Below are 18,333 nucleotides of genomic sequence, written 5' to 3' on the forward strand. Positions count from 1 at the left end.
AATGTGAATTTAAGATTTATCTAGAATTTTTTTTTCACCTTAATTAGGGAAACAGATCTCCAAACATGAATTACATTTTTATGTCAATAGTCATCACCACAGAAACATATCCATAGATTCCCTATCACATCTCAATTTAGTAAAATGCCTTATCCAAAGGCCTAGTAACACACCTACTCTATCTATAAATGGAGATATCCTATCTCCTAGAACTGGAGGGGACCTTGGAAGGTCATCAAGTCCAGCCCCCTGCCTTCACAAGCAGGACCAAGTACTGATTTTTGCCCCAGATCCCCAAGTGGCCCCCTCAAGGATTGAACTCACAACCCTGGGTTTAGCAGGCCAATGCTCAAACCACTGAGCTATCCCTCCCCCCAAATAAGTAATCTAGTTACTTATTTGGCCCCCAGGACAGTATCCAAGAGCCAAACTAGGTGTTAGCAGATATAATGCCACTCTGACCTCAGAATAAAATAGTGTACTGGTAGCTTCCTAGTGTTGAAGGCTTGGAGATGCTGCTATACTCTTACTGCATGTACTTATATTTTAAAACAAACAAACAAACAAACTATTCTTTCCTCTCTTCTACATCTTTTTACAGTGAAAAGCAATCATAACATCAATTGATTTAGAGTCAAAGAAGGAAAGAGGTGGCCATATAATTACACCACAGAAATTCTTCAACCCATATCTTTCCACTGGTGCCAAAGTAAATATTTTTTTGAGAAAGGTTATAGTAATATAGGATAACAATATCTTCCTACAAGTTCTAGATTAAGATCTCAGTCCTAATAATGAAAGCATTATTCCATCACCACCTTCCTGAACAATAATATTGTACTTTGTACACTACATAATAATGTTGCTTAATAGAAGCATACCCAGTGGTCCTTCGACAACTTCTGGCTCTGGTGCCACCTAATTTCTCAATTAAGAAGATGGAGTTACCTTGGGTGTTTTGTCTTTGAACAAAACTGTAAGACACATTTCTCTCCAACAGTTCTTGCTTCACAAGTTCGATTTCAGGACAGGGGGTCTTACTGTCTGAAACAAAAAGGGTACAGTGATGCAAGAAGTAAAACCAGCTCCTTATACATTTGTAACTGTATTTAATCGGCATGCATATTCAATCAGATAACAGGTGTGATATAGCTAGTAAGTACCTGGAAAAAAAGTGTGATTATGGATTACGTTTCTTTGCCTTAACTCAGTTATTTCAAACAGAGTCTCAAGAGTTAATGCTGATGTGGCAACCTTAATTCATCCCTCTGCATTAGACAGTGAGAAAGTCAACAGAAAAAGTGTGCCTTTGCTCTACAGCAGTGGTTCCCAAACTTTAACAACCTATGAACCCCTTTCACTAAAATGTCAAGTCTTGCAAACCCTCTTTCTTAAAAATGAATATTTCCAGGGATTTTCTCCTTTACCTGAGTATAAATTATAAAAGCAGTGATCTTGGAAATATAAAATTTGTTTCTGTGACATGCTTATTACACACTATTTATTATTATTATTTATCATTACAGTATTTTTATTATGTTATGAAAATGGCAACACTCTTCCAAGATCCAAGATTTCGTAGATTGTATCACTTTGAATAAGCCTGTTATAAGACAAGGTTCCTATGTTTCATCAAGGAATATCAGATGTGAAACAGCATGAAGGTATGTAAGAAGTCAACTCAAAAGAGTTTCTCCTACACAAGCATTCAGGTCTTGAGCAGTCTAGGCAAACAACTCACGTTACAACAAAGTTTAAACTTGTTCTTCATAGTAATTTTAAAAACAATACTAGCTGCCTATTTAATTTTAAGAACAGCAAAAAAAAATATCCACCTCCCTTTCCATGTCTTATAAGGAGTCTTGAAGTTTAAATCTCCTCAGTGTGATAGATATGTTTGCTTTGATCTGCTTAGCTCTTGGAAGTCTAGGGGCTCCGGGCTGCTGGCCCCGTACTGCCCAGGGTCCTTAGGAACAGCTCTGTCTGCCATAAGGTAATTTTTTCCCCGAGAACCCCCTGTAACATTTCGCAAACCCCCAGGGGTTCACAAACTCCAGTTTGGGAACCACTGCTCTACAGTTTAGTCATAGGCTAGTTCAACATTACCATTCCACAGTGATTTTTTGAAAAAAAAAAAAAAAAAAAAAAAAAAAAATTTGTTAGACAGTCAACATTAGTTGTCAAGGAATGAGGATATAAGTGAACTTAGATTTTCAGAGTGACCATGCAGTCCTCAACAATACTTAACATTTTAATAGTTCTTTCCACTTGAGGATGTCAAAGTACTTTACTATGTAATCAATGACACTCCTGGAACTCCTTGCCCAAAGTTACAATTAAGACCAAAACCTTAGCCAGATTAAAAAAAAGATATTAGCCATTTATATAGATAACAATATTGAGTGTTGAAACAGTAATTGCTAAAAATCCAGTGTTTTGAAATGGATGTGTAAGTATTTATACTTCACAGCTATTGCGAGGTTTCTTGCACTTTTCTTCTAAAGCAGCCGGTATTGCCCACTGTTTGTGACAGGATACTAGACTAGATGGACAACTGCTCTGATTCAGCATAGTTGTTCCTATAAAGGTTAGTTGATCGTTTGGCCATTTGCAGATCTAAGCAGATGTCTGAGCTTTATTGTTTCCTAGCATTAATCTGTGACTCTGCCACATGTGCATTACTTCACTTTACACCACTGTATTTGTTTTCCCAGCTTCAAATTGCCTTTTAAAGTATTCTTTATTTATCCACATCATTTTTAAAATATTTATTTTTGAGAGATAGATGAACTATTACACCCTTTTGGCAGACTTTTGCAATATTACCAACCTTCTAGAAGAGATGAAATTTTAATTGCTGTTTGGGTGTATGGACCTGATCCTGGACCCCTTACTCTCAAAGAATCTAATGAGTAATTCCATTTACTTCATTGAGAGAATCTTGCAGTCAGACATCTCAAAGAAGGGTTCTCCAATAGTCATGTACTCTTCCAGTGTCCAACAACTGAAACAATTTTATTAATGGTATTTAATCCCCAAATCCATTCAAAAGTAATAACTGTGTAAACAGTTTTCCAAATCCTTCATTAAGGGTAAACACATAGAATACGTACATCCCTTCCTTTTCGAAGGGAAAGAAATATTAGGCTATTAAATGACAAGAGGTACTAATCCAAAAATCCAGAAAGAGATGTTAAATAAGGTAATTATTCAAGAGGAAAGAACTTGGTTTTTTTTGGCAAGAAACAGAAAATGTGGGGTTTTTTTTAAAAAAGCTAAAAATTACTAAAACAGCACAGAAAGCTTTTATGCAACGTGCACATTTAAATCCATGCCTTTCAATATAAAACTCCCACTAGTGCTAAAAGAAGTTTCATAGTTGACTGAGAGCAATATACATGCTCCTGAGACTGTACATGAGGGCTAAAGCAAATTTCAGCCAAAGGGAGTTAATACAACTAGCTGCAAAGGAGAAGAGAATTTTTGAGTGGAAAGCCAGAGTATGTTACTGTGGTAAGTGAAGAAAGGCCATACAAACTGTTCAGACATACAGTACAAGATGAATACAAGCAACAGTGAAACCCAAAGCTTTACATCTAGCTACTTTTTGGATGCTATAAGAACAGTGCCTTACCCTCCTTGTTGAAAGAAGTCTCAGAAGGCAAATTTGCTACAGAACAGGATACTTTAAGGGACATGTCAGCGCTGAAAGTCTCTTTTGTAGGAAAAGATCTTTTTCCAGTCTGAAGAGAACATGCTTCCAATTTTACAATTCTGGAGGGACTCTTCCTAGGGCTAAAAGATTAAATCAAATGCTTGGATAAAGGACTACTTGTGTTGTGCTAATTTCTGAATGTTACGAATAAGAAGTATCACACTTTTTTTTTTTTAATATACATCAGTTTCCATTAATTCTGATGTGCCAAAGGTATTGCATTATGTACTAATTTACTCAAAGACAAAATTGCACATTTTGAAGTGTTTGCTAACTGTCTGTGAAATCAAAACAAGTTATTTGACAAAATACAAGAACATACTATATTTCCACCTGTATTTACAGTATTGTTAGTGTATGTTATTTACACCTGAATTACTTAACTAGCTAGGGCATGATCCAGCTCAAAATACATATAGCTTTTGGGGCAATGCAAGATGCAGAGGCTGGCTGAAAAAGTCAAACTTATTTTGTTGGGGAAGAGGTCAGCTTATCACAAATCAACAGAAAAAAAAAATCTGTTATGACAGGCACAGTGGAAGAGTTCACAGGAAAGCGTCTCGTCTTCTGTGCTCTACAACTTCCTGTTATGGATCCACTGTCTCACCAGTTATGGCTGTACAGGCATGTAGTATACTACAAGATTAAGGTTAAAATAACCCCCCTCAAGCAGATCCAAGAGGTAAAACATGTGGGTCCTGGTCCAGCTCTCAATTTAAGAACCAAACAAGGCACAGGGAACTTTAAAATCCCATCGTACAAGTATCTGGGACTGGTGGGGGCCAGAGCAAAAACGAGACACATCCTCCTAGGCTAATGGAGGACAAAGGAACCATGTTAGGTGAACTTCTGCAACATAGAATCATAGGACTGGAAGGGACCTCGAGAGATCATCTATTCCAGTCCCTGAACTCATGGCAGGACTAAGTATTATCTAGACCAGGGGTCTCCAACGCGGTGCCCGCGGGCAGCATGGCGCCCGCTGGGGCGTCTAAGTGCACCCGCATACTGGCTGGCGGACGAGCATCCGCCGAAATGCCAAGAAGCAGCGTCATCCAGAGGCGTCGCTGCCAAAATGCCACCAAACGCCTCTGGATGACGCTGCTTGTCGGCGGCGACACCGATTGCCATTGCCACTTGTCGGCGGATGCTTGTCCACCACCACGGTCCTCCGTAGCTCATCCTCTGGCGCCCGCCTGACGAAAAAGGTTGGGGACCACTGATCTAGACCATTTCTGCTCTTAAAAATCTCCAATGGTGGAGATTCCACAACCTCCCTAGGCAATTTATTCCCGTTCTTAACCACCCCGACAGGAAGTTTTTCCTAATGTCCAACCTAAACCTCCTTTGCTGCAATTTAAGCACATCTTGTCCTATCCTCAGAGGTTAAGAAGAACAATTTTTCTCCCTCCCCTTGTAACAACCTTTTATGTACTTGAAAACTGTTATCAAGTCCCCTCTTAGTCTTCTCTTCTCCAGACTAAACAAACCCAATTTTTTCAATCTTTCCTCATAGGTCATGTTTTCTAGACCTTTAATGATTAGAGTTATCAGTGCATGCACTATGCTAAGAGTTTGAACCCAAAACATTGAAGAAATTTTCCATGCGTTAAGTGAAAGAGTTCTCTTTGATCTTACGAAAGACCCTGGAGAACTGAACAGTTTTTAATCTGAGTAATAAATATTTTAGAGCTGTATCAAAACTATGCTTTGAATAAACCTGAAACACAAATGTCAATAAATCTAACACTTTAAAATTCACAGTAAAGGACACATTTTAGCTAGAAGCAACTTTACAATGAAAAGAGTCTAAATCAGAGGTTTACACCTCAGTCTTTAGCTTTGTTATTTTATACCCTGGGAAACTAATTTTCACACACTTTATTTGTTCATATGATGTTTGTGCTGCATTTGACAAAAGAATGCTAGTGTACTGCAATTTTCAACAACCTTTGATCTTTGCATTTGTATATGAAGAGAGACATGGTCAGATTCTCTCCCAGCATAAGTTCACTGACACCAATGGAGTTATGCCAGTAGAGAAGTTGGTCTGCAATGTTTAATGAAATTTGAATTTTCTGTCTTTCAAAACTATTTGGTACCTGGCGTTTGTAACTGACGGAGTAATAGGCTTAGTTCTTTCACAGTTCTGAAGTTTTGCTCTCAATTCATTCATTTCAGCATCTTTAAACTGCAACTCTGACTGTAATGACTGTAACTGAAAAAGGAATACAAGTAATTTTACATTAAACACTATATAAATTGGAAGAGTAACAAAACACAGAATCATAGAAATAGAGGGCTGGCAGGAACCACAACAGGTCATCTAGTCCATTCCATCCCCTGCTTCCCTCCTCCCAGTGGTGTGGCAGAATTAAGTATACTTAAACCATCCTGACAGTGTTTGACTAATGTATCCTTTAAAACCTTCAATGATTGGGATGGTATAGCATAAGTTTGTTGACCTTTGACGCATGACTTGAGCTCAGATCAGGAATAATCATTTCTATCTTAACTCTTTCTAAGATGTTTGCTAAATTAGTGCAAATGAAACTAATGCTATAATGCAGACAGGAATAAACAAAGAAACAAACATTTTGCAGTGAGTCAGATTCCTAGTATTTAGCTTATGGCCTACTGGTATTAGCATAAGGCCACATTAGGCCTAATACAAGTTAGCATTAGTAAGTAACCTTGGTCATAAAATTTAACAATATATTTTACAGTTAAATTGACTAGACAGCAAAGGTTTATTTAGCCAGGCTTCCTTAATGGAACTGCATACAGAACATTCTATCGGTGCAAATGCTTACAACAGTTGTCCCAAAAATGAATAGCAGGAATGGCAAATATAAACAAAAAGACAAGACTTAATCAAATATGGTCTTGGAAATAGGTGGATGTAAGGAATACGTGGCTAAAAAGGGAATCATACCCAGCCCTCAGCAGGACCTTGGGATAACAGATTGGTGACCACCTTAACGCTAAATCTCATTTTAAGGGGAACCCACAGATTTGCAGATTCATGAGTATACATGATGTGGATTCTGCTGTCGTTCTTGTTTTTCTAGTTCTGTGATTTTGCTTATCTTGATCATGCTATTAATAAAACTAATGTCTCTATGTGTGCATCTCACCAATCTTCTTAATCTATAAGTAGTCACCAAGGAGCAAACCTATGAAATGACAAGTGCATTCTGTACCTCCAAATTAATCATAAAGTTTCAACTGCTACTGAGAAGCTTTAAGATAACCTTCCCTTTCAAGTCAGTGTCAAAAGAAAAGGGCTTTGCTATAGAGATACTTGTTTATCCTAATAATTTACCTTTTGCTCAGCTACCACCAACCTTCTCACACTTACATATAGATTACCATATTACTATGCCAAAACTACAATTATTAACTCAATGCAACCTAAGCCAAACACTCAGTTCACTTGTACGCTATCCCAGCTGAGAATCAGATACCATACAACACAACCAAACATTGGTACAATAAGGCAAACTCATCATGATAGTTACAGCAGTTAGTTGCTACTCAAGGGAGGATTGCACTAGAGGACCTGAGTAATGGAGTAAGCAGCAGTAGCAGCAGCAACCTTTCACAGTGCTTTGGGGGAAAACTGAAGATACAGGAAGTTGGAGTTTGGCTGTAAAAACAGAGATACAATGCTTTTTAAGTTTTCAGTTATGGGGCTGTAATTCTAGTTTGAACGTTCCAGGTTCTTCCAAAAGCCACCTGTGCAACACTCCTATAATTTGTTAGAAGAACATCACCACTATCCCCTATGAGGAAATTATACCATAATTTGGTAGCCTGTTTTTTCCTATATGTAACTTTGCTGGATAAAAAATTAGAGGAAAGTTTGCTTTAAGTGCTCTTCTCTTGATTAGGTAATGATTGTGACTTAAGCAAAATAGTAATCAATTGAGCTTTTCCACATAAGGAGTTAGACAGCTGTCAGGGAAAAAAAAAAAAAAAAAAACCCACACACACGCTACCTTTTTGGAGAACTCCTTTTCTTTTTCACTTAGTGTCTGATCTTTTTCCTTTTCCAGTAGCATGTATGATCTTCTCTGTTCCTCCAAAGTGCATTCCATCTGCAGCATTGAGTCCCGCAAAATTTTAATTTCTCCATTTTTAACAAGGATTTCATCCTGTATTTCTTTCAGCTGTAAGCAGAGCATACCTTTAAGAACTGTGGATTTACACCACTGATATTATGGATTCAATCCACCCAAAACCAACAGAAATCACAATTTGGCCTAGAGTTGTTCTCCTGAAGAGTAAACTGCTTTGTTTTTTAAGCAGACTGACCTTCTGCAGATCCAGGTATCATAAGCAAGGTGATTAAAGATACCTTAAACTGGACTTAATCCAAAGGTCACAACTAAAACCACCACCAAAAATTGCTATAATAAACAGTACACCAGCAGATTAAAAAAAAGAAAGAGGCAATTAACCTTTTGCTTAACTTCTTCATGTTGTGTTTGCAGTACTTCAAATCCAAATGTGTCTTTAATTCGAATATCTTCAGTGCCATTTCCTGGTGAAAAGAGGGAATTCTGATACCAACTCCACTTTGAAGTATGTAACTAGTTATTATTGATAACATTTCAACATCTCACCACATATATTCTAGTTTCTAAGGATTATATTTTTATTGGTAAATGTCAGTAAATGTCCATTTCACTGTATACTTGCAAACCAATGAAAAAATACTTCTGTAAATCAAAATTTACAGACCGGGAAAATGAGAAAAATGTTGTTTGGGAACTCAGTTTGATTTAAGCATATTTTCTTTGTATAGTTTGAAATGTGATGTTGACAATTTGTGTTTTAATAGTTATAAAGCTTTAACTTTTTGAAGGTCAACATCTATTGTCATTAAATAATTGTCTGACCTCACCCCCACAGTTTCCCACAACTGTGAAAATTTAAATCGATTAAAATTGAAAAAATGCTTTAAAATAATCTGTCATCCACTGAAAATTATAAAACAAATAAAAATCAAATTCTGCCAAGCCTCTATATACACACAGTATTTTGGCACCAAGTCAGGAAATTGATACTTCTATTTCCACAATAACTTTACTATAATGAATCCATTAGGATTTTTTTACTCAAAAAACAAAAACCCAGCCAAAAAATTTGTAATGAGGGTGGATAAAATCAACTTTGTAACAATTTAAGATTTTTATTTTGTCATTTAAATTATGAGTGTTTCTTTAAAAAAAGTAAGCCTATTTAAAATGAAATCTTAATTTAATACAGAATATGTTAAGGCCTAAATTTATTATAATCTCAAAACATTTAAATAAAATCGCTGAATCCAGAAGCCTCTATCAAATATTTGAGTCCAAGTGTGCTTTTTTCTACATAAAGAAAAAAAATCAGGGGGAAAAACGTCAAGTTTTCAAGGTCAAGCTTTATAAATATGGCACAACAGGTTATGTAATGTATTAAGGACTTGTTTGGTTTAATAAGAATTAAATGTATGTGTTTTGTGTGTTTAATTAAATTCCATTTACCATCCTAATGCAGCTTGACAAATCATGAGCACAAAGTTAATTATCTGCTAAATAAGCAATGTATCATTCATTTTCTAACATACTAAAATGTACAATTAATAAAGAAGAATCTGAAAATATTAAGGTATATCACTGCTTAAAATAATGTATATTATAGTGTACCCTCCTAGGGAGCAAAAAGATGCATCAAATCTAGGGTAAAGGCTCTTAGTTGTAAATCAACATGTTTTAATGGTTATATCAACCAATAAGAATGCACCTTTCTTTAGAAAATAACTAAAGTACAAATGGAAAAGTTGATTAAAATCAATTATTTAAATCAAGGTTTTCCACTAGGAGATTTAAATCAATCCACCCTATTTGCAGTACCTTAGACTACTGAAATAATTGGCCACAGGTTGATTCTCCACCACCAAGAACTTTTAAATCAAAATTGCATCTTTTTCTAAAAGATATGCTGTAGAAATTATTTTGGGAAGTTCTATGGTTTGTTTTATACAAGAGGTCAGACTAGATCAGGGGTGGGCAAACTACGGCCCGCCGGCCGGATCCGGCCCACCAGTCATTTTAATCCTGCCCTCAACCTCCTCAGACCCCGCTCCCCCGTCGGCTTGCCCCGCTCCAGCGCTCAAGCCAGGGAGCAGGGTCAGGGGCTGCTCCACGCGGCTCTGGAAAGCAGCAGCATGGCCTCCCTCTGGCTCCTAGGCGTTGGGGCAGTCAGGGGGATCTGCTCCGCACACTGCCCCCACCCCAAGAGTCGCCCCCACAGCTCTCATTGTCCGAGAACCACGGCCAATGGGAGCAGCAGGGGAGGTGCCTGCGGACAGCGCAGCGCGCAGCAGAGCCACCTGCCCACGCCTCCGCATAGGAGCCGGAGGGGGGCCATGCCGCTGCTTCCAGGAGCCACTTGAGGTAAGCACCACCTGAAGCCTGCATCCCTGTGACACCCCCCCGGACCCCAACCCCTGCCCCAGCCTTGATCCCCCTCCCGCCCTCCGAACCCCTTGGTCCCAGCTCAGAGCACCCTCCTGAACCCCAAACCCCTCATCTACAGCCCCACCCCAGAGCCTGCACCCCAGCTGGAGCCCCCACCTTCCTCACACCCCACCCTCCTGCCCCAGCCTGGAGCCCCCTCCTGCACCCCAACCTCCTCATTTCTGGCCCCACCCCAGAGCCCGCGCCCCCAGCCAGAGCCCTCACCCCCTCCCATACCCCAACCCCCATTTTGTGAGCATTCATGGTCCGCCATACTATTTCTATACCCAGATGTGGCTCTCGGGCCAAAAAGTTTGTCCACCCCGGACTAGATGATCATAATGGTCACTTCTGGCCTTGGAAACTATGAAATTAGAAGAATTTAAACATCTAGTTTACTTTTTGATATTTATCTTGATCGTTTGCTTTTTGAATTCGTCCTCAATGAAAGTTGACTAAAAACAAACAAACAAAGATTCTATTTTTCTTTTATGTTCCTTTCCACTTTGACTTGTCTGGGTTATAAATATTACTGGATTTCTAATTTATGCAATCACTTCTATTGGTCTTAAGTTAGTAGAAGATTCTTTTCTCCTACCCCATTCTCAGACACGCCACATGGATTTTAAGCCAAATTTAACAGAAAGTGTCCTTTAAGCGTACACATTGTTATCACAGATAAGCAATGAGCTCAGAACACCGGGTATTCTCCAGTGCCCACCCATCAAATCTTAAACTAGCATAAACCTGGGCTCTGAACTTGTGACTAGCTCCACGGACCAGCACAGAATTTTGCCCACAAAACAGAAGCTTCAGGGTTAAGGATCAATTTAGCTTTTATAAATTCAGACACTGACTAGTTAAGGCTAAATTCCTAACAATTAAAAAAAAAATTCTTTTCCATTACAGCTTACTAGGACTCAACTGGCAGACACTCATACTTGAGATATTTTTCTTTTGTTTGTAAGGTGCTATGTAAACTATGCATATAGCACCGATCAAACACAGCCACATTCAGCATGCTGTACAGCTTTCTGGGGGGGGGGGGGAATTGGGAAGAGAGGGAGCATTTTGGCCAGGGAACGGGCAAACTTCTACTTACACAAATGCTACAGGACCTTTCACATACTGGCCGAAGAATCAGGAACATGGATATTCCTGTCTTATCTGAAAGACTCCATATACAATCAAGTCGCACAAAATTCAATTTACGTACTCCAAAAGGATGTAAAGCTGATTTAAACCCTGCTAGGATTTAAAAAGTGATGTTTCAGGGAAGTGAGGTATTTCATAACCAGTGCTTAGACCACTAGTAGATTCTCATTAAATTACAAATGTTATAAACAGTAGTGCAGATAACAATTGAGGTTTGTTTTGGCCAGAAAAAGTTATTGATCAACGTTTACAATGAGTAGAAGATCCTATCCATTCAGAGGATTCAAGTTTGTTGCATGATATTTATGAACAGGTCACCTTCCCTTCTCTCCCAAAAGGGAATTTAAAAATCACTTGTGGGTATGACAGATACACCTCTACCTCGATATAACACTGTCCTCGGGAGCCAAAAAATCTTACCGCGTTATAGGTGAAACCGCATTCTATCAAACTTGCTTTGATCCACCGGAGTGCGCAGCCCCGCCCCCCCCGGAGCACTGCTTTACTGCGTTATACCCGAATTCGTGTTATATCAGGTCGCGTTATATCAGGGTAGAGGTGTATTACACAATCACATGTGTAGCCTAGTGGTTAGAACTGAAGTCTGGGAAGCCAGGTCTCCTGCTTTCTAATTCCATTTCTGCCTCACATTTGCTGCTTGTCCTTCAGCAAGCTACTTCACCTTATTGTACCTCAGTTTAACCGTCTGTAAAATGGGTACAGTAGAACTTGGTTCAGAGCCATTATGTGACTGAGTTAAAGCTTGCTAAATTGGCTTACTTTCCTTAGATAAAGCGTTGCACACACATAAAAAACAGTGCTATCATATCAAAGTGTGATCTTTCCAAATGATCACACCTATTTGGAGCACAGCTTCTGGGTACTTCTTACTTAATGCTATTTTATCACATGTAGTCATACTATTTGCCAAGCTCTATAGCTAGTTCTTTAAGACATGTCATTAGATGTACATACCAACTCTGAAATGTTGACAGTTAAGTTATCCAGGAACTAAGATTCCCCTGACGATTAGAACAATTTCCCCCACTAATTCTGGTAACTCAAGATAGCTTCAAGAACCTAAATGAACATTTCAGCAACAGTGAAATTTACTTTGGAGCTGAGATTAAAGAATCTACTCAAAAGATAATTACTTTAGACATTTTTCTAGGAAGAACAAGTTCAGCATGTCAATCCCCTGATCTGAAAAATAAGGAGACACCAAAGCAATCACATCCCCAATTATACTCCCATATTCCAAGACTACACATACCGAATTGGTCTTTCATATTTCTTTCTGCACTAGAGGCAACACTCCATTGTTCAATATTCGAAGACTTTTGATTGGTGTTGTTTGGGGTTAAGGATGGTCTGGCATTCTGTTCAGGTTTCTGGACGTGTGTTGTTCTAGAAAGAGTATTTGAGTCTAGAACTTGTGATAAAGCCTGTGAAGCAATTATATCTATTTCTTCCAAGTCATCAGCTGTGAAGTCATCATTGTCTCCAAAAGGATCTTCTGTTTGCTTGGACTTTGACTCAAAGCTTTTGTAACGCTTGTTTGGGGGGAAGCCATCGCCGTGGTTCCCAATACATCCTCGACTAGTGGATTCTCGATAAACAGAAGATGAAGCCATAATCTGTGCCTGATCCACACCATATAATATGGAGTTATTTCTCTTCTTATTCCCAAATAATGAGTTCACTGACATTCTGTATAAATATTTACCCTGTGAAACAAAACAAAACATTTTAATGCTCAAAGGACCTTTTTCCAAATTAAATTTATTCCACAAAATACAAACAATTGAATTTATGAAGAAACAAGTGTGCTACCACACAGTGATCTGGGTTCAAGAGTCTCCAGCACAGTCCTTCACTAACTGACTGGAAAAGATGAAGTGATATTGCAAGCTCCAGAGTTTCCCATCCATTTGGAAAGGGATTTTGGATCATTTAATGTAGAGCACCATAGAAACGTAAGTTTTTCGTGCCATCAGAAATGAACAAAAGAAACAATTGTAGTTTTGTTTATATCCGTAAGAAAAATGTCATTCTACAGATTATTATTTAACACCATGGAAATTTAACTATAGGACTCCAAGAGGAGCCTATCCATGAATCAGAAGGGCCAAACACACTTTCAAAAACTGCTCTGGAGAAGGCGAGAAAAAGGAGGAGACATGCCCCTGTTCATGCCCTTGAAATTCTGCACTTCAAGTTTTCCAAGAGCAAGACACAACATGGTCTTATTTTTAGGGTCTCTGTATAAGTTAAACAAGAACATAAAACTGTCACAGTAAGCTTAAAAACAGCAACATATTTTTTGAAGTTGCATTAGATTCTAGAGCAATCTTGTGTAAAAACTAGCTGATACATAGGATCAGCTAACAATCTGAACAAAAGAATGCCTTATAACACCATTACAGTTTTATTTTAATTCCCCCAATTAGAAAAGCAGCTTTCTGACATATGCATAGTAAAATACTATCTGTATATTACTCTGATAAAGTTTAGAACACACTAAAGATGTTTAGTTTCTTGATAGTTGTCCCCTTGGCATCAAAGTACCCATATATGACATACATCGAGTGGTACAGACTTCTGCCAGTCCTGCCAAGATCTGTTTTAGAAAGCAACATTTAACTCTAAGGCCTGATTTACAGTAGGAAAATAGGTCGGTATAACTATGTCGCTCAGAGGTGTGAAAAATCCACAATCCTGAGTTACGCGGTTAAACCAACCTAACCCGTGGTGTAGACAGCACTAGGTCAAGGGATTAATTTTCCCATCAACCTAGTTACCACCTCTCAAGGAGGCCGGTTGATGCAAATAGTGTCTTCACTGAAACACTACAGCGGTGCAGCATTTTAACTGTAGACAAGCCATAATCATCACATGTTCTTTAAAAGGTTTGTAAAAGTTGGGGGCCTAAGTCATTCTCCAGTGTCTCATTAAATAAAGAACTACAAAATTAGTCTGAGTATCAAAATATTTCTATAAAAACTATAAAATTGGGTCTCCTAAAGGAAATGCTAGAAACCTCATTCTGTTTGGGACATTCAAAAGTACCCCTCCACCCAAAAAAAAACCCACAAACCCACCACTATAGACAAGAGTGTTTTTAAGTAGATAACCTAAAAGGTTTTTAACATCTCTGAGTTGAAAATAAAGTACTACTCAGATAATAGACATATAATTAAACTGTCTTTGACATAAGTTTTGCTTTGATACTTTCTTGATTGCTTTTACATTAACACAAGTCAGATCATATCAAGATTATGTTATGCTCTCTAATGCAGGGCAGTAAAGGTGCATTACTCAATTCCGTTACATTACACAGAAAAGTAATTCAGGTAGAAATTAAGACGACACCTGTCGCCATAAACAATATATTTCTAACCACAATCACTGGTTTTGAATTAACTCCGATTATCTCCAGCCGGAGTCCGCTCTGATGCCATATGAGACAAACCAAACAGAAACACTCCTGCAGCTCTGACGGATGCCAAAACAAGCTAACTGGGGAAGCAAAACCCCGGCTGGGCGCTGGGGTCCGTCTGTCCATATTCAAGGATCAGATCCTCTATGACCACGCAGGGCTCTTGTCCTACAGCTCTTCCTTGGACATGCTAGCGGGATGGGGACCCTCATGAACAGCGAGCAGAGCTTAGCGTAGCTTGCACGGTGTCCCGAGGTACCTGTGCGCACAGCCCCGCCCCTCGCACCCCCTGGCCCGGCGGTTTGTGGCTCCCACCCCCGGACAGTCTCGAGAGCAAAAGCTCCGAGCACAGTCCCCCCAGCAGGGGGCTAACGCTGTCCGATCCCAGCTGCCCGCACTGCCTCCCCAAGGCAGCCCCTGCGCCCCCGCGGGGCGACAGGCGGGTCCGTTACCGCGCTAGCTTCCGCTTCCTCGCCGCTCACACAAGGGCCAGGAACGAAATTCCGCCTCACCGCTGTGGTCCTGGCATCACGGCCTTCCCGAAAGGGTGCGCACCCCCACCACCTGCCTTCCCACCCTCTCTAGCCCCGCCAGCCAGCGCAGCCAATCGGCGGCGAGCAGTTATTCCCACTACCCAATCAGAGCACGGCCGGCTAGCATAACTCGCGACGGCAAACCTGGAGGATCAGATAGAGAGGGGCGTAGAGCTGCTGGATGTAAGAGTCTCAGCGATTGGCCAGCTCTGTAAATTTGTCAGTGGTTGGTCACGCGCCCGCGTGAGGGATAAGGCCTAGAACAGCAGGCCCCATTTCCTGCCTCAGCGCCCCGTTGTTTCTACGCCCTAGTCCGGACCCCTGAAGCGACCCGGTACCAGCTGCGGTATCTGGAGGCTCCTTCGTGGGAGAATGACATGGATAAAATGTGGGGATAAAGAACAAAGCCACCCACCTCCGGAACAGTGTGGCCCCTGACAGAGTGTAGCCTGTTAACCTCACAGCCTTACCCGGTGACATCACAGCATATGACATGGCCTGGCCTGCTGACATCACAGCTTGGCACATGACATGGCCTGGTGATATCATAGCACATCACAGTACCTTGCTTGGTGACACCACAGCACATGACAGGATCTGACTGAGTAGCATCACAGTGCTCTGGGTTGAAGCACCATGGTGCAGCATGGCATGTCATAGCTTGATTTCTTGGTACAAAGACATAGCTTGACCTGATCTGGCAGCATTATGGTGTCATGACACACCAGGGCCTAGACTGACAGTATCATGGCATTATGACATCGTTTGGTAAAGCAGAAGCACCATAATGGGTTCTGGCATTGTTTGCCAATGTTGTGGTGCCATGACACTGTGACAACATCACAGTGCCATAATACATCATAGTGTTACATGTCTGTATTGTGATGTCTTGGTGTTTTGTACACACATTCCACCCTTATTTGATTATATGTTCTTTCTATGGTGGCTAATGCCCTGTATCAATTCAATAATATATGGGAGTGTACACTTTATACTGTATTTCAGCAATAATTGTGCAAAGAAGTATACATGTTATGAATTTAAGATTGTGCAGGAAACATGATTTGTGTCCCACAAATGGCACATTGCTCTTTAAAATTGTTATCCTGTATTTTTCATATAGTTTTTCATTATTCATTATTTCCATTAAACATAGATGGTCACCCTCTTTGTGACTCCTAGCTCGATTGTTGTGGAGGATCACCTTGAGACTATCTAGATGATTACAGAAACATTGGGTCTTGTGGTCATCCTAGCAGAGCAATTTTCATTTCTATGACTTCAAAACTGAGGGTGTAAGGCCTTTGTTTGGTTGGGTTTTTTTGGTTAGAATAAACTGCAGAAAAAATAGGTGAACATGATGCAGCACAGAATAACACTTTGATACTAGCCATTGGTATTGTTATTGCATCAGCAGCATAATATGAAGGGTGTTAATCATACTGTCGTCATATTTTTCAGTTCCCTCTCATTTTTTTTTCTGAAAGAAGAATGCAAGATTAACAATTGAAAGCATACACAATAGAGACATGACTGCAAGTGGTTCAAGAGAAACCGGCTAGTCTAATGTTTAAAGCAGGGGAATAGGAATCAGAACTGGGTTCTTTTCAGAGTTTTTTCAATGATTTCCTGGGTGCCCCTGGGCAAGACATTCAGGTCAGATCTACACTATAAACTTTTGTCAATGTGGTGATGTTGGTTAGGGGTGTGATTTTTGGCTACATTTCTGTACCTGCAAAAATCCTTGTGTAGACGCATTTATACTGGCATAAAAGTGTATTTACTGGTATAGATTATTTTGCTTGGGGAACCAATATAAACTAGATCGGCCAAAAGCATTTTGCCGGTAGAAGCTGCATCTACACTAGGAGGGTTTCCTGGTATGGCTATATTGCCACAGCTATATCAGCAAATGTTTTCTAGTAAGAACTAGGCTTCATCCTTTGTGTATCTCAGTTTCCCTTGTGTAAAATGTGGATAATAACACTTACCAATCTTTGTAAAACACTTGGAGATCTCTGGGTGACAAGTGTAAAGTGTCATTCTCAGTATCATTCTCAGTATCATTGCAACTCTGTTAATTTAGTCAATGACTTTAACTGTAGCCTCCATGCAGCTAAATTGATCCATCCTTAAAATGGCTTCTATAACAGATCATTTCTTTTCACTTGCTTACTGCCTAATTTTGCTCATAATCTGTATTGGTGATATACACCCTACAGGATCCAAAAGGCGGCGCTTAAAGCCCTTGTGACACACCGTCCCCAAAATTCCAATTTCTCTAATGAAGCAACATAATGTCTTCATGATGGAGAGGGGTGGTGCAAGGACCCAGAAGTGGTCCCTGGAAATTAAAGAGGAGACCAGACAGCTGCCCTTAATTTTCAAAAGGCTCATATAAAGAGGGCAGTCTCATAGGAAAGTAGGCATTACTGAGAAAAATTTTAAAAAATTCTGAGGGAATAGGATGAGCAACTTTTTTATGTTTACTTACTTTGTGTTATGAATTGTATTTGATTAGGTAGTCGAAAATAAAAAACAACTGAAGAGAGTTGTTATTTTTGTGTTGGCTCTCCAAAAATGGATAGTTAGATCTCTCTTCTAAAAAGAGGTTTTCTTTTCTGATCAAAAAATCTCTTATTGCTTGTGGGAAGTATACTGGACTAGGTCTTGGCCATGTAGTCCAAGTAATAGAGAAACTTACTTGTTATTTCTACTTAAGGTATGGCTGTTTTGTCTTTAAGCACATTTCATAGAATCATAGAATATCAGGGTTGGAAGGGACCTCAGGAGGTCATCTAGTCCAACCCCCTGCTCAAAGCAGGACCAAGATTAATTTTTACAAAGCTCATCTGAGAAGTGTGGTGTCTTTCAGTCAAACCTATTTTGCAAGTCCTGTGTATCCATTATTTCAGTTGTTCCTAATTACACTGTGGAAATTGTCTAGCTCACCTACACATAATCCAGTGTGAGGAGTTTGAATTG

At 39.6% G+C, this 18,333-nt stretch overlaps 1 protein-coding gene across 1 annotated transcript in view; it reads right to left on the reverse strand.

Moving 5' to 3' along the window:
* ATRIP (ATR interacting protein) overlaps positions 1 to 14,941 on the reverse strand; it is a 29,939-nt gene extending 14,998 nt beyond the window's left edge. Inside the window, exons 1-7 of the mRNA XM_065407130.1 lie at positions 14,777 to 14,941; positions 12,650 to 13,103; positions 8,179 to 8,261; positions 7,717 to 7,887; positions 5,818 to 5,933; positions 3,635 to 3,795; positions 949 to 1,044 (exon numbers count right to left, since the gene is read on the reverse strand). Of these exons, the coding sequence (XP_065263202.1) occupies positions 949 to 1,044; positions 3,635 to 3,795; positions 5,818 to 5,933; positions 7,717 to 7,887; positions 8,179 to 8,261; positions 12,650 to 13,103; positions 14,777 to 14,941 (1,246 nt within the window). The remainder of the gene's footprint in view (positions 1 to 948; positions 1,045 to 3,634; positions 3,796 to 5,817; positions 5,934 to 7,716; positions 7,888 to 8,178; positions 8,262 to 12,649; positions 13,104 to 14,776) is intronic.
* Positions 14,942 to 18,333: the final 3,392 nt, after the last annotated feature.

The sequence above is a fragment of the Emys orbicularis genome, chromosome 7, assembly GCF_028017835.1.
Source record: "Emys orbicularis isolate rEmyOrb1 chromosome 7, rEmyOrb1.hap1, whole genome shotgun sequence".
Classification (NCBI taxonomy): Eukaryota; Metazoa; Chordata; order Testudines; family Emydidae; genus Emys; species Emys orbicularis.